Genomic DNA, 21,018 nt, shown 5'->3' with positions numbered 1-21,018 from the left:
GCCATTTGTGAATGAAATCAAGATGGTAGAGCATGTTAATATTTGCGTACTGATTTCTTCCCGGCTCATGGTTACAATGTGCCAGCATTGTGAGGACAGGAAGCTTCTAGACTGTTTTTGTTTCATGTATTTTGTGTAAATGGGACTGTATCTACAGGGGCTAAAGGTTAAAGTGGCTATGTTCGGAATAGCATACTACTATACTACTTTTACTGTATGTATACTTTCTGTATGCTTAGAATATACCCAGATGACCTACTATATTTGCACACTGTGCTGGGTGCCGTATCCCATAATGCAATGCATCAACTTGACCTTCCATTTCCAGTGTCGTTTGAACTACAACTGTTATGACTCGTTATTTGATCACGCTTCCAAAAGTTGAGACATGTTTTACTTGAAGAATGCTTAACTATTTATTCATGAGGTAACCGGTATATAAAGAGGTCGTGTGACAATGTTTGTCTCATGTTGGATACGTTCACATCCTTAAAAACGGTAGGAATGTACGGTGCAGTTACAGTATGCTAGTATTCCATTACGAACATAGCTTTCGATTGGCTGTGTGAAGACTTGACTCCGCCCACCTCACAGGGTGGTGTTTTCTGATTGGTGTTCATCCTCTGAGAGTGTTTCCAAGGATTCATCCTCAAGCTCCGGGACAAGATCCAGCCCTGGTCCCATAAAAGATCTCTCCTCTCCATCTCCATCTGTGCAATCATAATGCATAGTTAAAGTTTTCTTTAGTATCATCTTTCCACCAAAACTAAATTTCATAAAACCTGCCCTTCAGAGAAAATAAGCAATATTTGTGAAACCAAGAAGCACTTGAATGTATTTTGGATATCAAAATGCATGTTATATCACTAACATCAATATTAATATTATTGAATGATAACGTTATGAGAATGTTTTTAGATTTGATACAGCCATTTATATTTAACCAACAATACTAATATTATACATCTTTAATATCCAAACATGATCAAATATACACTACTGTTCACAAGTTTGGGGTCAGTAAGATTTTTAACGTCTCATGCTCACCACGGCTGCATTTATTTTAACAAAAAAAAAACTGTAGAAACTGAAATGGTATTACTATCTAAAATAACTTTTTTATTTGAATATATTGTAAAATATGATTTATTCCTGTGATCAAAGCTGAATTTTCAGCATCATTACTCCAGTCCTCAGTGTCACAATCTGCTGCTATGCGGATTTATTTTTATTATCAATGTTGAAAAGTTATATTTAATATTTGTGTGTGTAAACCGTAACACATTTTTTTCAGGGTTCTTTGATGAATAGAAGGTTCAAACTAATTTATAAGCATTTATTTGAAATAAATATTTTATATTCTTGAATTACAAAGAGTTTAGTCAAGTGATTTCTTTCAGCAGAAAAATGAATAAAACTGACCCCAAACTAAAAAATTCAATAATGTTAAATAACAGTATCTATGGCACAGCTGACATTCACCCTGCAGAAGCAGCCGAGGTTACATGTTTAGTTGCAATGTGCTGGTTATGCAGGTTGTCATGCGGTTTAACTTGCTGTTAGTCGGGTTAAAACGGGCACCAGGACGGCTGCCGCTGTGCAGAAAGCGTTCAGACACACACACTGAGCTCAGAAAACATCGACGGATACGCCCAGTTCTTACCGTCGCCTGTCACTCAAACCAGACCTCACAGGCAGAAGATCACACATCTGTAACAGTGCAACAACGTCACAACATGTTCAAAGGATCAATCACTGATGATGACCAACCAATCATCATTCAGACGGCTGTGAACTTCCATAAACACAATCAATCACAATCTAGTGGCCTTTTAAAGTCAACATGAATGGGTCTGCAACCCATTTTACTTCTATAATGTGTCAAAATAAGTGGATTATGTAAAGTTGCAAATATACAGTACAGTTCAAAAGTTTGGAATAAATAAAGGTGCAGTGTGTAATATTGCCAGCTAGCGGTTGAAATGGGCACTGCAGTGCAAATTCAGAATATCCTCCGATTCAACGCGGGTTGCCAGATTGAGGGCACGCCGAGCACAACGAACAATGGAAGGCAGGCAAGTTGAGGAGTTGTTTTATCCGAGGTTTAATACACTCCGTATGTAGAGATTTTTAGATGGATGCCGAGAGTTTTTAGGTCGGGTGGAATCTGCGATCTCTGTCCCAGTTTGTTTTGTATGCTGTGTTTTCCACCAACTGGCAACCCGGGGTGTCGGGGATCACACAGACCAAAGCAAAAGACATTCTGACACAGAATGCCCATTAAAATACAGTAAAAAGAGCAATATTGTGAAATTTACAGTAACCAGTTTAATATATTGTAAAATATAATTCATTCCTGTGATGTCAAAGCTGAATTTTCAGCATCATTACTCCAGTCTTCAGTGTCGCATGATCCTTCAGAAATCATTCTAATATGATGGTTTGATGCTCAAGAGTTGCTCATTGTGAGATAAAAAGTTGATTTTTTTTTACCCCAAACTTTTGAACAGAGCGTCATTGTTTTGGCAAAAAATGTAAGCAGCACAACTGTTTTCAACACTGATAATATATTTCTTAAGCATCAAATCATATTTGTATGAGTAATAATGCTGAAAATACAGCTTTACCGTCACAGGAATAAATTACATTTTAAAGTATATTAAAATAGAAAACAGTTATTTTAAATGGTAATAATATTTCACAATATTGCTGTTTTTACTCTTTTTGATCCAATGAATGCAGCCTAGATGAGTAGAAGAGACTTCTTTCAAAACGTTAAAAATCCAAACTTTTGACCTGTACTGTAGTGCAACGTGCTAATGAAGACCAGGAATATGTATTAGGAAAGTAAACAGGCTGAATTTTGACTTCATGTTGACTTTGAACATGAAGGTCTGATGCCGGTGAACCATCAGAAAGTGTGTCTTTAAACACTAGAAGTGGTGATTTCTTTAAACAGTGCTGATGCGTGATTCACGTAAAGTCATTGAAGCGTCCGCTGTGAACGTGGCGGCAGAAGCAATGCAGTAAACCAGGAGATCCTGAACCTCACGCCAAACTGTGAAGGACTCTGGGAAGCTGCTGATGTTTCCACAACCACTGGAAACGCTTCCAATGTGGTTTCACTGACCCAAACTTACGACTAAGATTATTACACACGACGCATCCTACAGAGAGGCCAATGATGACATCTTGTGTTATGAGGGATAAATGTGAAATCCAGATACGAAGATCACATCTGACATTCTGTTGATCATCACAGAAAATCATTTTGACATTCCTCAATCGGCAGAAACGAACAATAATCGTGTTCATATCTATAATAACTGACTTTAGAAACGTCCATTTTAAGTGCGTTCCCGTAAACAAGAGTTTTGCTTGCTTTTACCAATGTTTTAAATTTAATTTTGTTCATATTTTTATATTATTTTCTACATGCCATGGATGCTGTCTATAGAGTTTAACTTCTATTTAACACGGAACATTCAAGGATGTGACAACGAAATAATTCCGCAACCTTTGCATTGCATATTTAAATGTAAATATTAAATATAAACTAGACAACCATACAGTATATAACGCATAAAACAAAGATGTCCGGGCCTCTATTACAGGCCACTGCTGTATGTGCTGTTGAACAGTCTGTACTACATTCATCCTGACAGACCTACTTGTGGAAATACAGCTCTCGGCTATAATGACCTGGCATGGACACTCATCTGAAGACGAAGTTCTTTGGTCATGTGAGACGATCCTAATGGAGGGAAACCCTCAGGGCAGCTGTTTGGCAGGGGCTAGTGTTGGGCTTCCTGCCCAATAATGAGCTTTTAATGAGGTACATTATATACGGACATTGGACACCTGTGGTTTTATACAGACTCTAGCTGTAGTTGACTGAGATGTCATAAAGTGAGTAAGCGGCACCCATTGAGCGCTTGACATTCCCATAACACTTGCACGGACATGTTGATTTTTTTTTATATAGTCGTGTGCATTTGCCCTCAGGAAAAGGATAAAGTTATCTCTGGTACATATATAATATAAAATATATATTGAAATTATAAAAATAATGTATTATTTTTAGTTATAAAAGTATTTAATTATTTTCATTACTATTTATTATAATTATATTAGCTGTGCGATGTACAATATTTTGGTCATATGCTGTGTTTTTATTTTCTAGAAATAAAATGAAATACTTTTATAAATAAAAATAATCAACTATTTAATTTATTTAAAAAAAGGTTATTTAATTTTATTTCTAGAAAATAAAAACACAGCATATGACCAAAATATTGTACATCGTATAGCTAATATAATTATAATAAATAGTAATGAAAATAGTTAAATACTTTTATAAATAATCAACTATTTAATTTATTTAAAAAAAAGGTTATTTAATTATTTTCATTACTATTTTTATTATAATTATATTAGCTACACTCTGTACAATATTTTGGTCATATGCTGGGCTTTTATTTTCTAGAAATGAAATAATCATTTATAAATAAAAAATAAAATAATTTATTATTTTTATTCATAAATGTATTTTTCAATTTCAATGTATATTTCAATTATTAATTATTATAATTATATTAGCTATACAATGTACAGCATATTGTCATATGTAATATAAATAAAACTAAATAAAAATATATAAAACACTAAATTATTAAATGTTTATATTTAAATATAATGAATTCAAATTCTTAATTATAATTATATAAACATTATATAATATTATTTATACAATAATTTAAGTATTTCCATTGTTATTTATTATTATTATTTATTACTATTATTATTATTTGCCAGCCAGTAGAAAAATGTCACAATGTTGTTGTTTTTCATTAATTTCCATCAAACTCCAAAGTTTAATGCTTTTAATACGTTTGCTCAACTAACTTCAAGTATGAGCAATAATAAACCTTGCCTTAGTAAACACAAATAATAATAGTAATAATAATAATAATAATACAGATCCAAAAGTAGATATTTGATATAGTGCCAAATAAAAGTGCCTATTCTTACCCGAGATGATCTTGGATCCAGAAACACAGACACCATTGGCACCGCTCGTTGGTTGGGGTGGTGGCGGGCCGCTGGGTTTGGGTCGCGTGCGAGGGGTGGGTCTGGGGCGCGGCAGGGAGCCGGAGGGGTAGGTAGTGAGGGGGGTCTGGGAGCTGTCGTGGGGCGGTGTACCGGGTGGGGTGGGGGTTCTGGGAGGGGACGGGTCTGGCTCTTCTGTGCTCTGGGGAGAAGGCTGGGGAGGAGGTTGAGGAGGAGGGTGACTGGGGGCCTGGATGGGGGTCTGGTTGTTGCGACGGGGTGCGGTGAGAGGCTGAGGGATGCTCGGGGCAGAGGGCTGGCCTGGTGTGGGCTGGTTAGGAGCCGTCTTTACGCTCTGAGATGTGGCAGACGTGGTCTGTTTGGGAGGTGCAGGTGCTTGTTTCTTTGTACCTGAATTTGTTAACAATAACAACATGCATTTTAGGTCATTTGAATTATTTTCCACACACTATTAAGGTGAAAAAAAAAGCAAACGTGAGATAAAAACCACAGCTTTACTGAGGAACGGGAAATGTTTCGCTCACAACATTACCATGTCGTGATCAAAACGTTTTCCATCTGGGATAAGGGCGATTAAGACTCACCTCTGCGCACCATGAACGGACTGGGGCCCTTGGGACCTGAGGTAGGGGTCCCCACATTCAGCTGAGCGGGTGTCCCACTCAAACCTCCCGGTCCGTTCCTCATGGCCGGAGGTGTGGTCGCAGGTTCTCGGGTCATGTTACTGGGGAGGGAAGAAAAGCAGGGAACTCATATCATGGGATTACATTCCAGTATGTATACACAGATCAGTTAACATGCAGGGAATTAACATGTAGTGGTCCAAGTTGAGTTAATGACTTGCACGGGAAAGTTAATACTGATGCCATAAAGAAAAACTGTTAGCATAATTAGAAGTGTTTTTTTCTGCATGCAGTGCATCTTTTCCACTATAGAAAGAAAAAGCAATTGAGAAAGACAAGGCAGGACACACAAACTCAAGCAACAGAGAAGACTCTACAGAAAAGATATGGAGAGAAAGACTAGAAGGAGTTGTGCCCTGACCAGGATTAAATAATCGTTTGAAGAATCATCCTTGACTTGCATTTTGAGAGGCGTTTGTTTGAATCCTTCCAATTTGAAAATCGATATAGGTTGGGGAAACTCTTCTTTTAAAAGTATTATGGATAAAATATTGGGTGGAAATAATAAATTATAACCAATAATAACTGATTAATAACATGATTTCCAACCAAGTCTTTAGAAAGCAGAATAAAAATAATTAAATAAAATAAATGATATAATACCTTATTAACCAATGTGTGTGTATATAGTTAGGGTTAGCACACACACATATACATATTCTTCATTAATAATATAATTTATATATATTTCATTTTTAGTCATTTAAGAAGTATCATTTAGCTCTGATTTAATTGTGTGTGTGTTTATATATATACTGTTTATATAGTTTGAAATTCTTTTCATTGAATAATTGAACACAATTTTTCTTGGAACAGACCGAGGTTTTCTTGTAACCTCTTCATCCCAGTTTAGAAACCCTTCATACAGCTTATTATTTGGGCCTGAGGGCTACCCATAAAAATGTTGTCCCGGGCGTATTTTCGCGACGACACAGTCTGGATAAATCCAGGGTAAAATGTCTTGACCAAGGGTACAAGTGTGATGGTGTATAGCTGTAACAGTGATTAAAGAAACATGAGAATTTCACAAAGAGTGAATGTGCATGACACAGAAACAAATGACAGCATTTGATTATTGCCAACCCAGCTATCTTGAAATGTTTGCAAACCTTCCTCTGTGATCGTACCCAATTGATGGCAATTCGTTTGATTTTAAAGCAGCGTTTTGAAGCAATAATCTAGTCAGCGGCACAAAACGATGTGCACACAACACACAGATTTCGGCGGGCGGCTCCTGACATCTGGCAGCGGATGGCATGGTGAGGTAGAGGGACTTTACGGTCGCACCAATCCTTACCTGTTCTCCGCAGCAGGGTTCTGCTGAACTAAAGGCTGCTGCACCTGAGACACCACAGCTCCCGCCTGCCCAGCCTCCAGACCCCCGCCACCGGGCGACTGAGGGGAGGGCTCAAACACGGGAACCCCCCCGGCGTCAATGGGAGGGAGAGGGGGCTGGAAGTTAGGCGTGGAGTGCTGCTTTTTATTTATTGTGCCAGCTCTACGAGGGGTGATTTCCGGCTGTTTGTTAGCAGGGCTACAGGGAAGAGGGGAGACAGTATGAAACACTCACACTAGAGAGGGACAGTGGGGTATTAGTCTCCACAGAAGGGAAGGAGGAGAAGGACAGGACCACCACCTGACCACTGGGACAGCAACCAGAGAGAGATATTGGGAATGGTTGAGATTTTAAATTTAGCGCATTTTCAACATATTCGTTTTTCACAAATATATCAAATTCATTAATTATACATATAAGTTACATAGTTTTGTCAGTAGGTTTTAAGTAGGATCATGAGTAGGTCACTTGAATCATTCACTCAACCAATTTATTAAAAAAAACATGGATTCATTTAGGAACAAAACAAGTCTTTATGACTAGGCCATTTGAATCATTCACTCAACCAATTCGTTCAAAAACGGGGATTCATTTAGGATCGCCACTACTTTTTGTTGCCCGGAGACCCACAATGGTTGATTTCATGTCAAACTACTTTTGTTGACAGAGCAAAAACAGCCAACATATAGTACAATACACACAATGCAAATGGAATGTTGTATCCTTAAATAAAATTAAAAACACTGGGTAACACTTTACAATAAGGTTCAGTAGTTAATATTAGTTAACTACCCAAGTTAACATGAACTAAGAATGAACAATACATTTTTTTAATCTTAGTTAATATTAATTTCAACATTTACTAATACGCCATTAAAATGTAAAGGTTGTATTTGTTAACATTAGTTAATGTACTGTGAACTAACATGAACAAACAATGAACAGCTGTATTTTTATTAACTAACATTAACAAAGATAATAAACAATAATAAATACTGTAACAAATGTATTGCTCATTGTTAGGTCATGTTAGTAAATACATGAACTAATGTAGCTTATTGTAAAGTGTTACTAAAAACTGTATAAATAAGGTATATTTACATTAGTAAATGACACAAACTTTGACACATTTAAGTATTTTCCCCCGAAATGTAATTTCAAAACCTAGCTTAATTTTTTTGCATGCTAAGATTTATACCATAGTGAAAAAATTAAGCAGTCATTCATTAATGAAGCATTAATCAATGTTGTTATTGTTAACTAGAACAATTTAAAAAACACATTTTTTTAAGATAAATTTAATAAACAAAACAATAAAAAAAAATGACAAAAGCGCATAGCAAAATGACTACAAATGAAACTAAGTAAAACAGAAAAGCTAAATTCAAAATATGAAGTGCTATATTAGTATATAAATAATACTTAAATAACACTGACATTAATTTAGTTTATTAATGAAGCAGTCAAATCTCTTTTAGAGCGGCTGGCACAAGAACATTCACATTTTCAAGCTCTGAATTTTTGGGTATGATCGCCTGCGGGACAAGACAGGAGCTGTTCGACTCATTCTGAACATACCAAGCTTATAAGAGCGGGTCTGAACACTTTCTGCTTATACACTCACCGGATAACTAGAATTGGAATTACTGAAATACAAATAATAAGCTTTTATTCCTTTTAATCATTTTATTCCGACAGATGCTGAATTAGTGTTTTGGAAAGCACATCAAAAACTTGACTTTTTTTTTAAGTTCATGATCATGAAATATATCAATAATGCATTTATACATAGCTATGAGCATACATTTTTTTTTATTTCAGAAAGCATACAATAAGCAACGGTTAAAAAAAAAAAAAAACTAAAACAAAACAAAAACAAAAGAAAAGCAAAGCAAGACAAAAAAATGAGGAAAAACCACAGAAAAAGTTGTATGTGTCATATGAAATGAACAGGTCTAAACAGCCCCCAGCTCTGGTCTCAGACCGTCTGCTTGGACTGTGATGGACTCACTGGCCACTACATATGACGCGGACACTACTGTGGAGCTGGAGTCATGTCTGTAAACGCGAGGGTGAGACTTGTACCTGTCTTTGCGGGGAGGGTCAGAATCGAACGAGCCCTGGCTGCCTGGGCGCCTCCTGTCTATGGATCCGGCTTCGGAGTCAGGGGTACCCGGGCACCCAGGCATGGAAAACATGCCTGAAACGTTGAAGTCCACATCTGAAGAGCAAAAGAGCAAAGGCTATGAATAAACAGCCATGACTGAGTGAAAGTAAGGAGTTCTTAAAGAGGACAAGCTCAGATCCAAACCCTAGTGAGCTGCCTATTTTGGCAACATTTTAGGCAGAAATTAGCCAGGGAAAATATGCTGCCTTGTTTTGACCCAATCTGAAGCAGTATCGCTTGAAGGTTTTATGGATAATGCGTTGTTATAGCTAACTGGAACTACAAACTAAAACATTTTTGCTCATTTAAATAATGAAGCAGACATAAAATACAATATTAGATGACCTTAAACTTAAAAACTTAAATGGAAATTAGAAATGTAATGAAGTAAGTTTAAGCTGAAGTACTAAAATTGCTAAAACTAAAGATATATTAAATATTTAAAAAACTATTAAAAAATTATCTGATAAACCTGGTATTGTATATTACAAATATTGGCTATTTTACAAATTGCTTTTGTTCATCTTTTGTAAGTTGCTTTGGAGTTGTAAGAAGTCAGTTCAATAACTGCATACAATTCTAAACCTTTCTGACTCCTATGCCCCCATAGTCTAAGACAAACTTTTAATATATACTGTGTTTCTGGTCCTTCTGCTGTAAAGAAAAAAATAGTTAAATAATTTAAGCCCCCTTGACACTGTGTTGGGGCCCCGACCCCCCTGGTTGAGAACCACTGATCTAGACTCTCACTAGGTTTGGAGCAGAGCTACAGTCAATAATAGTCTTACCTTCTGGAAAGAACCAGCTTGAATGGTTGATCATCAGTTCTATTATTGACACGACATGGACGGAAGTAGTGGCTGCCATTTCAGCGAGGCTTCTAGGAGAAAAACAAAACTGTAACATGTCAAACTGTTCCACAAGAAGCATCAAAAAGGTCATTTAATCCTAACAATTGTATATAAACAATGCTATTTGGGAAGCATTGTGTGCGAATCTCACCCCTCTGTTTTGGCCCACAACAAATTGGGGCCCAGTACGATGGAGATGTTGCTTGCAGTCATCTTGTTGACGTCGCTTTCCAGAGCAAGCTTGGCAAGAAACTTCACCAGGTACCTTCACAGACATGGATCAGCATGTTACGATGATCATAATAGTTTGTAAAAGGTCAATGCTAAAAGTTAGTTTGATGTAGTGACTAGCAGACCTAAAATTGTTTTTGTTGGGCTTTGGTAGCATGTCACACACCACCCACAGCGCCTGAAGCCTCTTATCAGAGTCAGAAATACTGCAGACGAGAGAAAAACAAGAGAATATACACAATAAAAACTAAGTTTAAAATCTGAAACACCTTCATCAATATCATTTCTAATACTCTAAAATCCCCATACTGTTTAATCAGTGTCACATTAGCATGGGTGTACTTTTTCATAGACGTTTTATTTAGGATTTAGAGCTCGAATTGAATTTGAATTGAGATTCAGTTTAAAAAAAAGAAACTATACTTTGGTCTGTAGTCATGGACATTGGTGTATGTGAATGTGCTTTACTTTGAGGCTTGAATCCACTCTTCATACAGCTGGTAGGACATCAGAGGTTCAGGCAGCTCCCTCAGGTAAGATTTGAGGGCTCCTAAATAATCACGAGAAAAGAAACACAACATCAGATGCATTTGCAAGCCCTCGATTGTGTTTGAACATGACTTGTGGTACTCTTAACACTGGTGACAGATTTGAAAAGTTTCAGGTTTCAAAATAGCTCAGAGCTAATATCCTCTTTTTGCAATCAGCAATACAACCAAGCATGGTTCAAAATTGGGAAGTCCTTCTAAACGCTGAAATGACATTTTAGCTCTGTAGCTAGCTGTACCTCAACATTTTCATTTACGAAAAACAGCATGTACCAGCAACAGCGTGAGGGTCAGAGTAAAACTCCTCCAGTTGGGAAGTGGAACAGTCCAGTGCCGCCTTTAACTTCTTCAGTTTAGAGGCTCCAGCAGCGATACGGAACAAACCCTGGCATGAAAGCAAATGTTGTAAACGCACAAGACCTTTGCAGCGAGCAGTGAAAACAAACTGATTTGCTTGTAAGTGAAAATGACTGAAAACACAGTTTTCTTATGTGTTAGTGATGGTTTCACAGGGAAACGACTGTCTCCTTTCACTGCTATTATTAGTCTGGGTTTGACCAACAAGCAGAAGTGAACAAGTAGACGTCTGTAACACAGATTTACTGCTATCTCTCTCTCTCTCTCTCTAACTGTGTCTCTCTCTGTCTGTCTGTCTGTCTATCTATCAGAGTAAAAAGTAAAGTTTAATATTTATAAACTCATAAAATGTTAACTTGCAACCCTCCTTCATTTGTAATCTGACTGTGCAACTTAATTTTTTTAAATGCATGTCAAATAAATGTCATTCATCCTTTTAAAACTGGTTCTGTATAAAGAGCCCTTTGCTAAATATATGAAAGGCAGAAAGATTGAGCCCTTCCCTGAAAATGACCACTCTCTGCCACTGTGTGTGCATTACTTTCCCTCAGGAAGACGAGCTTCGTGTCATTTGATCTGTCGGTTCCCAGGTGTTGTTTGACAGTGTGAGATACCTCTTCCTGCATGCCGGTCTCCAGCAGCATCATGACGCAGGCCTCTATGGGCAGAGCGATCTCTCTGCTAGTGCGCTTCAGATGTTCCTCCAGAGCTGTGCCAAACGCTGGCTTCTCTGTCCATTTATCTATGCCAGATCACGAGACGGAGTGAGAATGATTTGAGTTATGGGAGGAGGATACATTTAAGAATCATCACTAGGTGTGTGTGTGTAACACAGATTCTGTTAGACAGGATGATTTGCAGAGTGAAACAGGATACATTACAGTGCCGGCCAACAGGAAGCTTTGAAAGAGAAAGAATGATTCATAGCTTGATGACTAGCCAGATCGTTGGGTGCATATCATACAACCAGTCAAGAACATGTCTGTGTCATATTTCACCCCAAAATCAAAAGAAAATCCGTCTGTCTGCCTGTCTGTCTATCTGTATTGTTTTCTCATTACTGTAATGTGAAAAATAAATTAGTAATAATTCTAATTATAAATTAAATATACAGTATTTCAACAAAGTACTGCCAGTGCAGTTAAAGCAGATTTGTTTTCATTATGAGAATATACTGTAATGACAATAATCATTGTGAAAAATTACAACTATAAAAAATTTAAATCAAAAGTGAAATGTCTAAACAAATGACAATAAGAATTTGGGGGGGGAAATGTGTTGTCATGAAAATAAATGTCACAAATGCAAAAAAGCTTACTTTATTTAGGCAATATAGGCTATTTTAGAGTGAAAATGACTCAGACATATTCTATATATTGTAAATAATTAAAATCAGGCTTTTATTCAATTACTGTGATATGAAATACAATAAATTAATATTAATTCACAATATAATTATATATTATGCAAAATGTTAAGCATTCTTTATATATATATATATATATATGTTACTGCCTTTCATTTCTGTTGACGTTTCATGTTATTGATTATGAGCATATTTAATGACAATTAAAAAAAAGCTCAAAAGTAAAATGTCTATTGACAGTGAGGTTATTTTGCATCACACTAATAAGATCTGGAGGGGAAAATGTGCTTAATATTATTGCGACAATAATGTCACAATGCAAAAAAAGCTTAATTTCTTATTTTTGGGTGAAATATGCACTAGCGAACATGTTTTTGATAGATTTTGTGAGATTCACTCTTTTAGTTTATAAGTTGTGACAGAGGACTCTGTTTCAGCACACAAAACACTCCATAATACACTGTTTAATTGTTATTAAAGGGTTAGTTCACCCAACGCAGGTTCACATCTGCTCTCGTGTCAACACAACATGTATTATATTATAATATTTCGTAATATATATTATCGTAATATTTTGTAAATTAAGTTGTAAATTATGTTTTTTTGTGCAAACAAAGCACTCACTCACTCATAAAATGAAGGTTAAACCACTGGAGTCACATGGATTAATTCCATGATGTCTTTACAACCTTTCTGAGGCTTGAAAGTGGTAGTTGCGTAGGCTGTCAATGGAGAGACAGAAATCTCTCAAATTTCATTAAAAAGATCTTCATTTGTGTTCTGAAGTTGAACGAAAGTCTTACGTGTTTCATGAGGGTGAATAATTAATGACAGAATTTTAATTTTTAATTTTTGGCTGAACTAACCCTTTAATAAGCCCATGATTTCATAGGTGCTGTGAGTGATTCATATGAAACATTTATCCAGCAGATGCTCTGTCCAGGACGTGAAGAGTAAATATCACACCTTGCTGTGACTGTATGGTGGGCAGGACGCTCTCGATGGACGCCAAGGCTCTTCTGTGGTATTCAGCTTGAGCTTCTAACAACTGTCAAGACAAATACAAGCCTCACTTTTCTATTTTTGTTTTGAGAGAAGAAAAGTTTGTGACAAAATGATCTTTAATCTACTAACTGGCTATATACTGTAAAATATTGTACAGTTAAATTGACTCTACTGGTTAGACATGCTAACTACTAGCATACAGTAAGATCATCTATGAATAACACAAAAAACCCTTTCAGGCAAGTCATTTCAGTCGGCGTCCATCTTTGAAACGCCTCTCGCTGTCTTTGTATATCTAAAGTATTTGATACCACTGAACTTTGACCAGTTTCTAACTGATAAATTTGCAAGTTAAATTCATTATTCCAGTATAAATCGAACTTTATCAGACATCATTTTTCTTGTGCCGGTCAAGCCTCAATGACTTACCAACACATAATAGCGTGCATATTCTCCTTCCTTGGAGGAAAAGTTGTACATTTCAGCTGCTAGTTGATCCTAAAGACAAAACAAGATCAGACTAGGTTCAATGTGCTACCTAAGGTCACCCAGAAACCTCAATCAAATCTGACTTATATCCATACCTTGCCTATTTCCATTTTGTTCTGAGCTTCATCCATCTCCTCCTTAAGTGTGTCAAGTTTGGCAGCCATTGCTTGAGCATTTGCAGATGATGGAAATGCCTTTGTGGCCTGGTGATACCTGTATTACAGGAGTATTCCAAGCAATTTGCATTGCAATGTCATCAAATGTCTCAAAGCACCGGAAGATGATCAGCAGACGCTGGTGTGGTTATAGTGTCATGCATTTACACTACTATTCAAAAGTTTGGGGTCTGTAAGATTTTTTCTAATGTTATTCAAAGGAGTCTTTTGCATTAAAAACTACAGTAAAAACAGTAATATTATTACAATTCAAAATTTTCTATTCTAATATATTATAAAATGTAATTTAGCTGTATTTTCAGCATCATTACTCCAGTCTTCAATAACAAACTTTGATTTGAAGCAAAAACATATTTGAAAATCTGATAAAAAGACAAATGTACTTCACAGCTTCATTGAGGGAAAGAACTACAATCCCATGAAGCATTGTGAACAGCAAAATCAAATTAAAAACAATGGAGAAATATAAAACTACTCATTTACAAATGTTGATTATATATATTAAAACAATATATTTTAAGTTTATTGCAAAATATGCAAATATTTCAGTATTTTGAGAGTGTGGAGAGATTGACTTGATTTGATTACATCATGTGCAGTGCTTCATGAGAGTTGGCGGAGCTAACAAAACCTTTTGGCATGTGTTGCTTTTTTCGACTCTCTGATTGGTGTAATTTTCTGTAGAGCATCATGGGTAATGTAGTTTTTCACCACGAATTCCGCTGTTAAACACGATTAAAACTAAGTTGAAATAAGGCGGGCTGAAGGCTAAATAGATCAACTTTTGATCAATTTAATGCAACCTTGCTGAATAAAAGTGTTAATTTCTTTCCGGAAAACCCCCCAAAACAAAACAAAAACTGAACCCAAACTTTTGCACAGTAGTATATTTATATACACACCTGGCTTTCGCAGAATCAAAATCCAACACAAGCTTGGCTAAATGTTTCCTCTGCTTCAGGATGTTAGGAATATCCACCTTCAAGCACAAACATAAAGATATAACCTACATTGCCTGTTTAAAAAGCATGTTATTTGCAGGTCTTTGGCGTTACGTACCTCTGCTAGCTGGTTGAGAGGGTCTAGAACATCTCTCTCCAGCTGAACTTCATGTTGGCTCTGCTCAAAGGCCAGTTTGTTTTCAGCTTCTCCACAGACTTCCATCATCTTCCTGTAGACACAAACATGCTTAACATCATGCTGCCTGGTCGCTTGGATTAACAGATGCTAAATAACAGGGCGGGGCGATATGGACAAAAATATCACACCCCCCATGAAAAAAATCCTTGCTTGTAAGACATCCCTTAAAATAATATCAAACACATCTAGCATAATTCACAAACAATAATCTCTTGCTAAAAACACTATGAACCAATCATAATCAAGCAGCATGAGGTCACATTTTCCCTCATGAACAATAATAATTTAGCATTTTACACCGGACTATTATGCATTTTACTGGGATAACAAATATTGTTGGATAATCATGATGTTTCCACTCTGTATTTTCACAGATCATGACCATAAATGAACCGCCTGCCTGAAAAAACACGACGACTCAGGGATGTTTGGTCACATTCAAAGTTCTCTCATCATTATGAGTCTGAATCACAGATCAGGCGGATGGGTTTTGTCAGTAAACTCACCCGATAAAAGACTCGTCTCCGAGCTGATTTCCTCCATCCAGCATGGATTGTGAAAGGGCCGTGAGAGGAAGCTTTTTCTAAGAGGAAAAAGAAACGATTCAGAAGTGTGTACTATGGAGGAGGGATTTGAAAATATAAAAAAGCAGCTGTTACTTACATGTCTCTTCTCCGCATCTGTGCCCACGTTACCCTGCAGACACATGGACATCTTCTTGTGTGCATTATGGGAGACCAATCGCATATTTTCCAGGCGCCGCTCAATCTGTATTAACGCACACATTTGATTCAAATTTAAAATGTATTGGGACTTCAGTAGTTCCCAGTTCCATCACCAAAAGTTCCATTACCATGGTTACATGCACACCTGTTCTGCATTTCCTGTAATGCTTACCACTTGAGTCTTTGCAAAGAATTGTGGGTCTTGTACACCACCACCCTTCAGTTTCCTGTTCTTATAAATGTGCAAAAAGCCTGTTCAGTCATTTCATCTGGACTGTGATTCTGGCAAAGTGGTGATGTCAGAGGTGAATTTTCAGCATCATTACTCCAGTCGTCACATGATCCTTCAGAAATCATTCTAATATGAGGATTTGATGCTCAAGAAACATTTCGGACTATTACCAATTTTGAAAGCAGTTGTTCTGCTTCATATTTTCCACAGGATTCGATTAATAGGAAGAACAGAATGTTTAGTAATCTTATAAATGTCTTTAGTGTCACTTTTCATTGATTTCATGCATCCCTGTTGAATACAAGTATTAATTCCTTTTAAGTGCCCCTGTTATGCTTTTTCAGATATTACATTTCATGTAGTTGTGTAATATACTGTAGCTGTTGTTTGTGAATGTAAAAGGTCTGCAAAGTTTCAAAGATCAAACTGCACGATAAATGGAGTTATTATCTCCCAAAAGAAAGAACCGAATCTGAACTACCTGAAACAGTTTTTGCTTGAACCTACTGTATGTCGTTTTGTAAAGATAATGTCAACCATATGGTCTTTATTGGCTGCCCGCAAACAATGCCTACTTTGTCCCTCAAACAGTGTAGTTGTAGCTGAGGCCTGGGAGAGTCGAGAAGACGCTGATTTCTTCAAAAGTAAGTCCACTAAGCTGCACTTCCAAAGGATGAGGACTCACGTTCAAACTGATATAATAATTATAGTTCAATAGTTCATATAACTATGGTTTTTTTTTTTTCATTTCATTTCCTTTTATTTGGTTTATCATTAACAAATATACAATAACATATACATAACTTTTGATTAAACCAAAGGGTATAGGCTGAAGCTCAAGGCTTATTGACGCCTATCCCTCACGTGCTGCAAGCAGTAGACCAATCACAACAGACTGAGCAACAGATCTGACCAATCAGAGCGGATTAGACCAATCACAACAGACTGAGCAACAGATCTGACCAATCAGAGCGGATTAGACCAATCACAACAGACTGAGCAACATATCTGACCAATCAGAGCGGATTAGACCAATCACAACAGACTGAGCAACAGATCTGACCAATCAGAGCGGATTAGACCAATCACAACAGATCTGACCAATCAGAGCAGATTTGACCAATCACAATAGGCGCACGTTCAAGTTCAAAACGGTGCGCAACGTTTTGCTACGGTTTCCGGGTTGAACGTCATGTTTCCGGGTTGAACAATGGGTTCAAGGAAAGTAATTTACAAATGTGTTCGATGCAGCTCGGTATTCGCAACAACTGAGGATATTAGAAGACATGTTTGTCGTAAGTTTTATTGTAAAACTATAGGATATGAACATAATGATGTAGTTGTTTATATTTTTAGCTTCATTGCAAGTGTATGACATTTGGTATAGAAATAAACAATGGTAATTAAGTGCTTTTCCTAAAAATGAGAAAGAAAATACAGGGTATTAAAACAGTATGAACTACAAATAAAGTCAGTATGTGAGGATAAATAGATGTTTTAGTCTGAATTAGGTAAGACGTGTGCTTCCATTTCAGTTTCAGCAATCCATTCCCTCGATTGGGATGTTCTCTTGTGTTCTGGGCGGCAAGTGCAGTAACTGTAACATCGGGCATATTTTGTAGTATTAAACACATATTTATACCGACTTCATCAGGCTCCGAAAATTCTTCACAAAGAACACAAAGAATGGCCTTCTCAGCTGCCATAGATGCAACTCTTGCGTCATCAGAACAGTGTGTTCAACGCATCACCGTTTCTGTTTAAAAAAACGTTGTGCAACGTTTTGTCGGGGCTGAACGCAGCCCAGATCTGACCAATCAGAGCAGAGTAGACCAATCTCAACAGACTGTGCAACAGATCTGACCAATCAGAGCAGAGTAGACCAATCACAACAGACTGAGCAACAGATCTGACCAATCAGAGCAGAGTAGACCAATCACAACAGACTGAGCAACAGATCTGACCAATCAGAGCAGAGTATGCTCTTGGGACGGAGGGGTTTAGTGAGACTAAATCCTTTATCAGGCCAATTCAGACACTGTGAAAAAAGAGATGATGCTGCAATGTATATAATGAAAAATCAAAGTGTTTTTTTTTACCTTTGATGCATGAAAACCTAGAAACCTTTAAAATAGCATAATAGGGGCACTTAATAAAAATCTTTTGTGCATCTATTATGAAAAGTATGGTCATTTCCAGAAAAATTGTGTTTTCTAGTTGTTTCTTCATTGAGTTGGCCATCAGTTTATGTTTTTGACCTGCAGTCATAAACAGAGGCTACAGCGGAGCCTGGATTGGAAAAGCTTTTAAAGTGGACAATATGGTTAAAGAATTAAAGCTACAGTGAACATGAGGAACCAGGAAAGAAAAAAGTCTGCACTGCGCATGCAAAGTGTGCACTTTAGCACATACAAATGGCTGGAGTTTAGAGACTAGCAGGCTGTTTACCTACATCTTGTAATATGAGAAAAACTCTTGTCAAATGTATTTTCAGTTCACACCTCATACTCTCCATCCTATCTGATCTGGTCTATCTGAACCCTGAGCTATGTGTGCAGGGGTGATGTGTATTTTTAAATCTCAACTATAAGAGACAACTATAAGTCAGCCAATTGTAGGTTGAATGTCCTGAAAAAAAAAAAAAAAAAAGTGCCACTATTCAAATATCTGAGCATCTCGATCAGCCTAATACAGCAATGTCAGCTCAACCAATGGCATAAGTCTGTTTGTCCAACCAGTGACGTTTGGTTGAAGTCACCATGAAATCAAAACAGATTTGTTTTTATGGAAATAGCAGTATAAGTGATTTATCTTTCTTTTTTTGTGGTTGTCCTCATAATCTTTAATTAAAATAACTTCCCCTCCCTCTTGCAGAGACTTCTCTTCTCTTCTCTGATGATCAACCTGTCACTCACATGAGATCCACCAATAGCAAACCACAACCAATTCCTAGTGGACCAAATCAAGCCTCGCCCAACATTTTATCTTGTTCTGGAAGCGGTTTCACACGGATATACGTCACAATAGGGAAGAAAAGACTGTCACAACTAGTTGGATGGACATATTTTTACAAGTTATCAGGATCTAGAAAGAAATCAAGGTTTGTAACTTCAGCAGTTACCGGGCAGAACTAATACGGGTTTCATACAGCTGGAACAGAAAGCTGCCAAACTGGCTGAGTGTTTTCTTGCAGAGACTTTCTCGTTTCTCTCGTTCTCGCACGTATAAGAGGCGAATCCTCAAATGTGCCTGACAGTCCCTTAAATAACTTCAGACAGTCGGGGTGGAACTGAAACCCTTCGTGTGAGATAACTGCTCCTTTCAGCATCTCAGTCACGCTGCTTCTGTTTGCAACGCAAACTCATTTCAATAAAAGCTCACCACAAAGACACCCGATTCAGAAGTCTCTCTGCATAGAAAAGAACCGATATATGCAACCTACATTTAGACCTAGAATCGCACCGTTTATTTTGCACACACTGTCAGTGTTGTTTTAGCGTCTCATTCAGTAAAGGAATCATGCCAATCATATTATGCTGCAAACATGGGCACTGAATTTCACAATCCAGTCACAGTTTGTGCAGGGCAGCTTGCAACAGTGCAGAAGAGTGTGTGTAATGCAGACAAAGAAAACAACAATGATCTGGTAACACTTTACAATAAGGTTCTACAAGTTAACATTAGCTAATCTCTACCTCATTACACACTATTATACGCTAACATAAACTAACATTTCATTTAACTGAGTATTTAATTAAATGCATTCTGAATGAACATTCATTAAAAAAAACGATTAACAATAGAATATTTATGAGAACCACCAATAAATGCTGTAAAAAAATATGATACCTATTGCATTAACTATTCTTAATATGCTCGGGGAAAAAAAATCTCTCAATTTAGTAATATATATATATATATATATACACTCACCGGCCACTTTATTAGGTACCCCATGCTAGTAACGGGTTGGACCCCCTTTTGCCTTCAGAACTGCCTCAATTCTTCGTGGCATAGATTCAACAAGGTGCTGGAAGCATTCCTCAGGGAGTTTGGTCCATATTGACATGATGGCATCACACAGTTGCCGCAGATTTGTCGGCTGCACATCCATGATGCGAATCTCCCGTTCCACCACATCCCAAAGATGCTCGATTGGGTTGAGATCTGGTGACTGTGGAGGCCATTTTAGTACAGTGAACTCATTGTCATGTTCAAGAAACCAATTTGAAATGATTAGAGCTTTGTGACATGGTGGAAGTAGCCATCAGAGGATGGGTACATGGTGGCCATAAAGGGATGGACATGGTCAGAAACAATGCTCAGGTAGGCCGTGGCATTTAAACGATGCCCAATTGGCACTAAGGGGCCTAAAGTGTGCCAGGAAAACATCCCCCACACCATTACACCACCACCACCAGCCTGCACAGTGGTAACAAGGCATGATGGTTCCATGTTCTCATTCTGTTTACGCCAAATTCTGACTCTAACATCTGAATGTCTCAACAGAAATCGAGACTCATCAGACCAGGCAACATTTTTCCAGTCTTCAACTGTTCAATTTTGGTGAGCTCTTGCAAATTGTAGCCTCTTTTTCCTATTTGTAGTGGAGATGAGTGGTACCCGGTGGAGTCTTCTGCTG

The 21,018-nt window shown here is 37.2% G+C and overlaps 1 protein-coding gene across 4 annotated transcripts in view; it reads right to left on the bottom strand.

Annotated features, from left to right (window-relative positions):
• Window positions 1–213: 213 nt before the first annotated feature.
• Window positions 214–21,018, bottom strand: part of arhgap17b (Rho GTPase activating protein 17b) — a 31,652-nt gene continuing 10,847 nt past the window's right edge. The window contains exons 3-21 of one of the 4 annotated variants that reach the window (XM_056272104.1): window positions 16,083–16,187; window positions 15,926–16,002; window positions 15,339–15,450; window positions 15,182–15,258; window positions 14,199–14,316; window positions 14,044–14,112; window positions 13,576–13,657; window positions 11,858–11,985; window positions 11,160–11,271; window positions 10,807–10,888; window positions 10,464–10,544; window positions 10,259–10,372; window positions 10,045–10,136; window positions 9,175–9,310; window positions 7,051–7,287; window positions 5,655–5,794; window positions 5,032–5,460; window positions 1,664–1,710; window positions 576–710 (exon numbers count right to left, since the gene is read on the bottom strand). In XM_056272104.1, the coding sequence (XP_056128079.1) occupies window positions 1,703–1,710; window positions 5,032–5,460; window positions 5,655–5,794; window positions 7,051–7,287; window positions 9,175–9,310; window positions 10,045–10,136; window positions 10,259–10,372; window positions 10,464–10,544; window positions 10,807–10,888; window positions 11,160–11,271; window positions 11,858–11,985; window positions 13,576–13,657; window positions 14,044–14,112; window positions 14,199–14,316; window positions 15,182–15,258; window positions 15,339–15,450; window positions 15,926–16,002; window positions 16,083–16,187 (2,199 nt within the window). In that variant the 3' untranslated portion in view covers window positions 576–710; window positions 1,664–1,702. Of the gene's footprint in view, window positions 711–1,663; window positions 1,711–5,031; window positions 5,461–5,654; window positions 5,795–7,050; window positions 7,288–9,174; window positions 9,311–10,044; window positions 10,137–10,258; window positions 10,373–10,463; window positions 10,545–10,806; window positions 10,889–11,159; window positions 11,272–11,857; window positions 11,986–13,575; window positions 13,658–14,043; window positions 14,113–14,198; window positions 14,317–15,181; window positions 15,259–15,338; window positions 15,451–15,925; window positions 16,003–16,082; window positions 16,188–21,018 lie in introns of all 4 variants that reach the window. The other 3 variants (XM_056272098.1, XM_056272090.1, XM_056272110.1) reach the window with 3 other exon arrangements.

Source organism: Rhinichthys klamathensis, unplaced genomic scaffold (genome assembly GCF_029890125.1).
Source record: "Rhinichthys klamathensis goyatoka isolate OS25496 unplaced genomic scaffold, OSU_Roscu_1.1 h1tg000015l_1, whole genome shotgun sequence".
NCBI lineage: Eukaryota > Metazoa > Chordata > Actinopteri > Cypriniformes > Leuciscidae > Rhinichthys > Rhinichthys klamathensis.
This window is presented reverse-complemented; position numbering and strand designations above follow the sequence as displayed.